At 51.6% G+C, this 8,830-nt stretch overlaps 1 protein-coding gene across 1 annotated transcript in view; it reads left to right on the forward strand.

The window, feature by feature from the left end:
• Window positions 1-1,732: 1,732 nt before the first annotated feature.
• RGL2 (ral guanine nucleotide dissociation stimulator-like 2) overlaps window positions 1,733-8,830 on the forward strand; it is a 25,615-nt gene continuing 18,517 nt past the window's right edge. The window contains exons 1-11 of the mRNA XM_006882089.1: window positions 1,733-2,256; window positions 2,472-2,670; window positions 4,000-4,083; window positions 4,305-4,483; window positions 4,591-4,641; window positions 4,730-5,027; window positions 5,305-5,556; window positions 5,653-5,756; window positions 5,850-5,934; window positions 6,042-6,110; window positions 6,294-6,368. Coding sequence (XP_006882151.1) covers window positions 2,512-2,670; window positions 4,000-4,083; window positions 4,305-4,483; window positions 4,591-4,641; window positions 4,730-5,027; window positions 5,305-5,556; window positions 5,653-5,756; window positions 5,850-5,934; window positions 6,042-6,110; window positions 6,294-6,368 — 1,356 coding nt within the window. The 5' untranslated portion in view covers window positions 1,733-2,256; window positions 2,472-2,511. The remainder of the gene's footprint in view (window positions 2,257-2,471; window positions 2,671-3,999; window positions 4,084-4,304; window positions 4,484-4,590; window positions 4,642-4,729; window positions 5,028-5,304; window positions 5,557-5,652; window positions 5,757-5,849; window positions 5,935-6,041; window positions 6,111-6,293; window positions 6,369-8,830) is intronic.

An 8,830-nucleotide genomic window follows, 5' to 3' on the forward strand; every position in this document is an offset into this window, starting at 1 on the left:
CTTCAACTGCCACTTGAGGTAGCTGAGTCAAAATAGAGTTTAAAGCACCAAGTAATGATCTCTTTCCTCTCTCATTGTTGTTGAGTCAGAGCCAACTCATAGCTGACCCTCTGGTGGGTTTTCGGAGGCTGTAAATCCCATAGAAGACTGTGTCTTTCTCCCTTGGAACTGCTGGTTGATTCAAACCAGTTGCCTATAGGTTGGCAGTGCAACTCCATATGGACTAAGCCACCAGAGCTCCCGCCTAGTAATAGTGAGAAGAACTCAGAAACTATCTGGCAGGTAGAAAATACACATAAAACATTAACCTTACTATTCCCTCACCCTGTGGGCTGAGATGGTTCCTATTTCTCTGGATTGATCCTGAGCATATCATCCTATCCTCAACATTGCTGAATTTCTCAATCTTACTTCTGCCCCCCAGAAAGTACAATGAAGGCAATCTCACCAACAAGGACCCTGCCGAAGCCACCACTGAAGCCACCATCGCCTCCCACTGTCCCCATCATATCTTTCCTACTCTTTTTACTAAGTGACTAGAAGGCTTTCTAAAGGCACAAATCTTCGTACTTTAACCTTCTGAGAGCTGTAGGGCACTGGCTGTCAAACGTTTTGGCCTCAGGACCTGTTAAAAATTGAGAACCCAAGGGGGGAAAAAAAACCACAACAACCCAACAAGGATACACAAATATACACAGTCCTGAAGGCAAAAATGTCAGCTTTTGGAAATTTATATAGAACACTTAAGAGAATAGGTGGAAAGGGTAAATTGTAGTTATTTGCTAAAATAACTTACTGTGAAAGTAAGTCTTGACCTGACATAGCCTCCAGGATCCCTAGAGACAGGAATAACATTTTGGGAATTACTGGTTTAGAGGGTAAACCCAACCTCGCTGCCCTGACCCTAATGTTCTTGTCACCTGGGACCCCTGCCTATCTCTCAAGCCCACCCTGGTACTGTTCAGCTCACCTCTCAATTCTCATTATACCCATGGCCATTTCTTTCCTCCAGGGAGGCAAATGTCTCCCACTCGATACCTTCCCTGGACTTGGGCCATCCTGGCCCTACCTGGGCTCCAGGCTAGGTCGACTCTGTCGCTCTACGCAGACCTCCTGGTGCCTCTCTTGTATGGTTTACCACGGTTGTATTTAAGTGATTGTGTGCCAAACATTGTGAAACGCCTGTCGGTTCCTAGAGAGCAGGGAGGGGCCTGTCTGTCCACTGCTGCATCTATTCCTCCGTGCTGGCAGAACCCAGCACGGGTCTGGAGGGCGCACTTCAAACGGCGGCTAGATGGTGCGCCCAGTTAGAACCATTTAAAGACCTCCAAGGGACCGGACCGTCAGCCAGACCAACAGAAGGAAGCCTTTCTAATTGTGTGAGAATAAAGTTGTGTTCAGTGCTTCCAATCGGGCCTCTCATTCTTACCCGTTTCTCTTTTCCAAGCACAATACTCTCCAAACACCTCTGGCTCATTCCAGAAACTCCGACTCTCAAAGCATCAGCAAAACCTGATCCCCAGTCCCTTCAAAACAATTAGGGGTCGGAAGCCAACGCACCCAGGATGCCCTCAAACCCTCAGCTCTCCTCGGGTAACGACAGGAAGCGGAGATCCCGGCTTCCAGTGCCGGAAACCCCAGAACGCCGAATCTGGAACCGGATGTGGCAGCTTCCTGCCCCGCCCCCTTCGAGGGGAGGTGGGAACCTAGGGCTCCTCGAAAAACCCGGAGTGGATTTCGTCCTGCTACTCGAGTGGGTGGGAGTGGAGAGTGTAAGACTGTGGGGGCGGAGTAACGGGGTCCCTCCCCACCTAAAAGGCTTCTCGCGGGAATTTTTTGCTTTATTGCTCGAGGTGGGAACTGTCAAAATTCTATTCCCGCCCTCCCTCGAAGGTCTGGAGTCTCGAACCTATCCCAACCTCCGAGCAAGTTGACGTGTACACTAAAATCCAGGAGTAGGGGGCCAGAGGCCAGCAGAGCTGAGGGCCCGCACTCTTGGGTCCCAGCCCTTGATGCCTGGCGCTCCCCTAGTCCGCAGCCTTGGCTCCTGTTCTCACTTCCTTCCCCTTTTGGCTCCTGCTCTCGGAGCGGGCGGACGCGGGGGGGAGCGGAAAGGGCGGGAGGGCTTGGGAGCCCGGCGGAGGGGGGTGTCAAGGGGGTGCGGAAAAGCCGGGGAGAGGAGTCGGTCTGGGGCCGGAGACCGACGGGAACAGCAACAGGCCTGGGACCCGCGCTGCCCCCGCCCCTCCCGAGCAGGTCAGAACCAGAGCACCCTTTGACCACGTTCGACCCCGTAGTTGTGACCCCCTCATCCCCAAAATTCACCAGGGCCCCCACATTCCTTCCGTGTTGTTCCCACCACCACCTCCTTCTAGGACTCCGGTCCAGTTACCTAGACATCCACGCGTCTCTCCCCGGCCTGGCCTCCCTCGAGCCCCTCTGGTTCTCCACCGTGCCGGGTCTCTCCCCAGGCGCCCCATGGCCTGACCCCGCTGATCCCTTCACTCGGCCATGCTCCCGCGGCCCCTGCGGCTGCTCTTGGACGCGAGTCCCCCCGGGGGAGTCGTACTGAGCAGCTTCCGGAGCCGGGATCCCGAAGAGGATGGGGGTCCTGGAGCCCAAGGCATGGGCGGGGGACAGGAGGAACAGGAGGAGGAGGAGGAAGAAGAGGTGAGAAAGTTGGTGGGAGGTAGGGAGTGAAGATATTTCGGAGACCTTCTCCACTTTTGTCTCCAAGTCTGCATTTGCTTCTCCCTGCCTTAACTTCTGCGCCTCTTGATGGATTTCTGCCAGATTCCCGGCTTCGGGGAGTTCCAGCGTCTCTGTCTTTTTCTGTGTTAGTGTGACTCAGGACCTGCCCGCAGGAACCTGCCCTGTTACTGCCTAGAGTATCAGCTTGCCTGTGTCCAGCGGGTCTCTGCCGAGGCCTGAGTGTATTACCTGCCTTTCTCCGCAGGCGTGTCTTAGTCCCTGTCTCTCTCTTTTATTTTTTGTTTGGAGGGGAGGGGTTTGTTTCCACAGTAACCAGCTCCAATGACTCTGGGATTGGGGAGAGAACCCTCAGATTTCGTAACCCCTCCCTACAGAGCTGGGTGTTGGGTGGCGAGCCGGAAGTTAAGGTTCAGAGACCCAGAGGGATGCACCTCCGACTGGGTAGGGGGTAGCTACCTGCTTCCCAAGGGACTAATAGTGATTCCCTGGAGCAGGGTTTGTGGCCTGAGGCAAGGCCAGATGTTGGATTTGGGGCCCAAGGTCCTGGATTTCTGGGTTCAGGCTGGGTGAGGTCAGGATGACTGGCTGGGCTGGTTTTTCGGGATCAGGCGGGGGAGGGGCTATGGACACGTGACTCTGAGTCTTACCACTACCCCCCCCCCCATTATCCCACTTCCCCTTCTCTTTCCTGTGCTGGGATCGGAGCCGAGCTGCCACTTTGGTGGGGGGGTTCTCTAGGGTGGAGCAAGAGAGTAGAGTCCTCACCTGAGGGACTAGGGGACAAAGGGAACCAAAAGGAAGGGCTAATTCTTTGGTTTGGGCCCCTCCCTGGGAAGAGGGAGAGGGCGGGGCATGTGCTGAGCCTGTGACTGTGGTTTCAGCCTCTAGGTCTCTATCTCTGCCTTTCTACCTTTTACTTTCCCCTCTAGGCTTCACTTTCCTCTCTTGGCTTTTGTGCTGTTTCTCCACTGTATTGGGGTTCAGCTCTGGGGGGAAGGAAATCTGGAGGTCTCCAGGACCAGGGTTTCTGTACTTCACAAAACCCCCCACTGCAAAATTTTAGACTCCACCGGGCCCTTAGGCGTCTTGGGGGGGGCTTTCTGGGCCCCAGTAGGGGAGACCTGGGGTCACCAGCTCCCCCCATCCCTCGCACACTCTGGTACTATCCCCCACCATCGCAGGTGAGGGTGTGGTTAAGGAGGTGGTGGTGGTAGGGCCTGAGGGTGAAGATGGGGAGCTGTGAGGGGAGCTGTGGGGCTATCTGACAGGTCTTCCTTGCTCTTCCAGGCCCCTGTGTCTGTCTGGGATGAGGAGGAGGATGGCGCCACTTTTACTGTTACAAGCCGCCAATACCGGCCTCTTGAACCCTTGGTGAGACCATGATTTTGACTTCTCATCTCCAACTCATCACCTCTTGTGTTCCTTTCCTCTGACCAGAGTACTAGGCTGAGCATCTGTATGATCTAGGTTAAATGTTTTGCCCTCTCTGAATTTTATCAGAACGGTCCTGGATCATCTCCTAGGTCTGGGATTATTCTTTCTAGGGTCTGGTTTGAGGGAAAGCTCAGTGACTGGCCCTCTGTCACTCCCAGGCCCCCATTCCTCCCCCTCGCTCCTCCCGGCGGCTCCGAGCAGGCACTCTGGAGGCCCTGGTCAGACATCTGCTGGATGCTCGGACATCAGGAGCTGACGTGACCTTCACATCAACCTTCCTGGCCACCCACCAGGCCTTCACCTCCACGCCTACTCTCCTGGGGCTTGTCGTTGACAGGTCAGAAATAATAAGGCACCAGGCAATCACAAATGGGTCTGTGCTTTATAAAGCCCCTGTTTGGCCCTTCCAAAAATGTCACAGGGAAATTCTCTTCCTCTTTCTAGGCTAGAAGCCCTTGAATCTCATCCTACTAATGAACTAGAGAGGACAACAGGGTGAGTGGCCTCTGATTCTTAAACTTTCAATCCCTTCTACCTAAGCTGCAGCTTGACTTCTGATCCTGGCTGATTCCCCTTCTCCCAGGGTAGCCATCTCTGTACTGTCAACTTGGCTGGCCTCTCACCCTGAGGACTTTGGCTCTGAGGTCAAGGGTCAGCTTGACCGGCTTGAGAGCTTCTTGCTTCAGACAGGGTATGCAGCAAGGGAGGGTGTTTGGGGGGGCAGCGCTGAACTCATCCGCAACCTTCGGTCCCGGGTGGACTCCCAGACCCCCGACCTTCCTAAGCCCCTGGTCCCCCCCGGCGACCCCCCTGCTGACCCCACGGATGTCCTGGTGTTCCTCGCTGACCACTTGGCCGAACAGCTGACCCTGCTAGATGCGGTGAGACCCTGATCTCTGACCCCCATGCCCTTTGACCCCATACTAACCTCTCCTTAAGTCCAGATCCTTTCCTTGCTTCCAGTCCTTCCTGGTCCAGCTCCTAGCCTTCCCTTTTATCTGCCCAGTTTTGACCAGCTCCCTTTTCCCCTTGGTTATTGCCCTTCAAACCTCATGCCCTGTGGTTCCTTGGCCATCTGAGACCCTCAGACAGACCCCTGCTATTGGAAGGCTTACTTCCCTTGTCTCTGAAATGTAATCTCTAACTTCTGCCCTGTAGGAGCTGTTTCTTAAATTAGTCCCCTCTCAGTGCCTGGGAGGCCTGTGGGGTCATAGAGACCGGCCAGGACATGCCCACCTCTGCCCTTCTGTCCGAGCCACTGTCACACAGTTCAACAAGGTGGCAGGGGCAGTGGTCAGCTCTATCCTGGGAGCCACATCAGCTGGAGAGGGCCTTGAGGAAGTGACCATACGGCCACTTCGCCCACCACAGAGGGCCCGGCTCCTGGAGAAGTGGATCCGAGTGGCTGAGGTCAGAGTAAAGACTGGCTCTGTTGGGGATTGTACATAGTATTGAGAGGGGCTCTACTGCAAGTGCCCTCTCTAACCTGGGAACCCCACCCTGCAGGAATGCCGTCTGCTCCGAAACTTCTCTTCAGTTTATGCTGTTGTGTCGGCCTTGCAATCTAGCCCTATCCACAGGCTTCGGGCAGCCTGGGGTGAAGTAACCAGGTGCGTAGTGAGGGTTCCAAGAGTAGGGATGGAATTGAAAGTCTGGGAAGAAGTGTCTGAGCCAGGTCACGATCGCTGCCCTTCATTCCCCAGGGACAGCCTCAGAGTCTTCTCCAACCTCTGCCAGATATTCTCAGAAGAGGATAATTACTCCCAAAGCCGAGAACTACTTCTACAGGTAGCTTGGTGTTCCCTGGCCCCATTGTGTTCTAGTTATCCTTGATCCTCACTCCTCTACCCTGCTCCCTTCACCACCCAGTTATGTCTCCCGTCTGTCACCACCAGGAGGTGAAGCTGCAGCCCCCTCAGGAACTAAACTCCAAGAAGTCTCCACGGTCTGGCTTCCGGGGTGGGGTGAGTGATTAGTGGTGGGTGGTGGCAAAGGAGTGAGAAGTATGGGGTGGGGAACACTTGAGGAATGGTAGGGAAAGACACAAGAATTCAGTGTGCCTTCTCGGGCAGTGGGGTAGGCAAGTGGGGGGAGTGGACAACCCTCAGATCATGGCAGGGGTATCTGATCCTGACTCCTGACCTCAGGGTGTGGTTCCATACCTTGGCACCTTCCTGAAGGACCTCGTGATGCTGGATGCAGCCTCCAAGGATCAACTGGAGGTTAGTATGAGTGTGTGTTCATGATGTAGCAAGTGGGTCTCAGAGTCAGATCCTCAAAAAAGAGGTGATAAGACCTAACAACCGAGAACTCTGAAGACCTGTGGAGTTAGGCCAGGGTTCTGGTTCTGTTGCTCTTAACCTCTATGTGTCTTATGGCTTTATTTAAAAAAAAAAGTCAAACCAGTTGTACTTTAGTCAGTTTTATGTCATGATGAACCTATGTGTTGGGTAGGGAGCCACATTTCTTAAGATTTTCAATGCTGTGATCTTTTAGAAGCAAGGCCTTTCTCCAAGGTCACTTCTAATTGCGTTTGAACTGCCAACCTTTTGGTGCTTAATAACTGTGCCAACAGGGCTCCTTCTTAGGGGCTATTATTGTTGTGTGCTATCGAGCCAGAACCAACTCACAGCTGACCCTCCAGCTAGTTTTTCAGAGGCAGTAAATCGCCTGGGAGGAAACTGCCCATCCTTCTCCGATGAAGCAGCTGGTTGATTTGAACCATGTGCCTTTGGGATTGCAGTACAACTTCCTCCACTGGCCCACCAGAGCTCCCTTAGGGCCTGTTGTTGTTAGGTGCTGTCGAGTTGAGTACAATTCATAGTGACCCCATGAACAACAGATCTGAACCCTGTCATATCCTGTGCCATCCTCAGTCCCTGACACACTCAAGCCCATTGCTGCAGTCACTGTGTCAGTCTACCTTGTTGAGGGTCTTCCTCTCCTTTGGTGCCACTCCATCTTCCCAAGCCTGATGTCCCCCTCCAGTGAGTAGCTTCTCCAGGCAATGTGTTCAAAATATGTAAGAGAAAGCTTCATCACCTTTGCTTTCAAGGAACAGTTTGGCTGTACCTTCTCCAAGACATGTCTGTTTGTTCTTTTGGCCATCTGTGGGATATTCAACATTCTTCTCCAACACAGGGACTAGTAATCTGTAAAGTGGGAACTAATGATAGTATCTTTATCAGCCTATGAATAAGAGGGTTAAATGAAGTAGTTTTTGTCAAGTGCCTAGGATATAAACATGCCTCTCAGTTGATTACAACTCTGTAAAAGGAGCAAATGCCATGTGGGGACAGCCGTATCTGGCCTCTGCTAATTCCAGAGGAGGAGCTGCCCCCCACCATCAACAGCATCCATAATACAAAACCAATTCCCATGAGGTCAGACATGTCCCTCACATTGCCACCCGTTTTCCTACTTATCCCAACAGCTATCTTTTCTCCTGGGTCCCAAGTCCACTAGAGTAGCTCACAGATGATTTCATAAGGAATCATACTCAAGATTATAGGTTTATTAGGGATGTTAACAGGACACAATTTCAGTTGGCAGTTATTGGGTTTCTCAGAAAAGCAGGCTCACATGCCCTTTAGCTTTCAGCCTCATGGCTTTAGGCCAGTGTTACACAAAGGTCTTAGTCCTGCCAGTTATAGCTCTCCCCGTTAGTCTTCCAACAGACATGGGCAAAGACTTGACTCTGGTTCTTTGGGGTAACAGTCCCAAGGTCAGCTCTGTTTCCCGTTGGGTCTCTGGTTCTCTGCTGTGGCTGTTGCTGCTGTACCTGTAATCCCTGGGTCTGAGTGGTGCAGGAATAAGTTGCTTTGAAGGACACATTCTGTATGTTTTATCCTTTGGTCATGGCCATATTCCCAAAATCTACTGCTGAATCTGCTCAATTTAGTGTTGAGATTAGCCAGTTCCTTTGTAGATCGGTTAACACACCTTATTCACATATTTCTGCCCATGCACATGTCAAAGTCAATGGCTAAAAAAGCCATTTTGGACAATAAACTCTTAATGCCACAAACTCAGCTACAGAATATACTGTATTCTTTGTATAGATCTTTACAGCATATAGGAAGTAGAACTTCTCCATATAGTGTTCAGGACTGTAAACGTTATAATAAAAAGACTGCCACATCTTTTTCCATGGTTTCAAACTGGCAACTTTTCAGTTAGTAGCCAAGTACTTCACCTCTGTACTACCAATCACTGCATTGTGGTGTTAGGTGCTGTTGAGTTGTTTCCAATTCATAGTGATCATAGAATCAGCAGAAGCAGACACCACCCGATCCTGTGCCATGCTCATAGTTGCTGTGGGTCTTTTTTTCACTGGTCTCCTGTGTGCAATGTCTTTCTCCAGGCACAGGCCCTTCCTCCATTATTTAAACAAAAAAAGCAAACCTGCTATCATCAAGTTGTTCACAACTCACTGATCCTCCATCTGTTTCCCAAGGCTGTAAAACTTTATGAGAAAAGACTGCTTATCTTTCTCCTGTGAGAGCAGCTGATAAATTCGGACTTCTCACCTTTTGATTAGCAGCCTGACATGTTAAGCACTATGTCATCAGGACCATTTCTTACTTTCTATCGTTTGTGAAAGAAACAAATACTGTGATCTTGAGCAAGTTCTTATTCTGAGTAAAAAGGTTTTCATCTGTCAAGTGAATATAATTTTTTAAAT

Source organism: Elephantulus edwardii, unplaced genomic scaffold, assembly GCF_000299155.1.
Source record: "Elephantulus edwardii isolate Elephantulus edwardi_28Jun2011 unplaced genomic scaffold, EleEdw1.0 scaffold00017, whole genome shotgun sequence".
Lineage (NCBI taxonomy): Eukaryota > Metazoa > Chordata > Mammalia > Macroscelidea > Macroscelididae > Elephantulus > Elephantulus edwardii.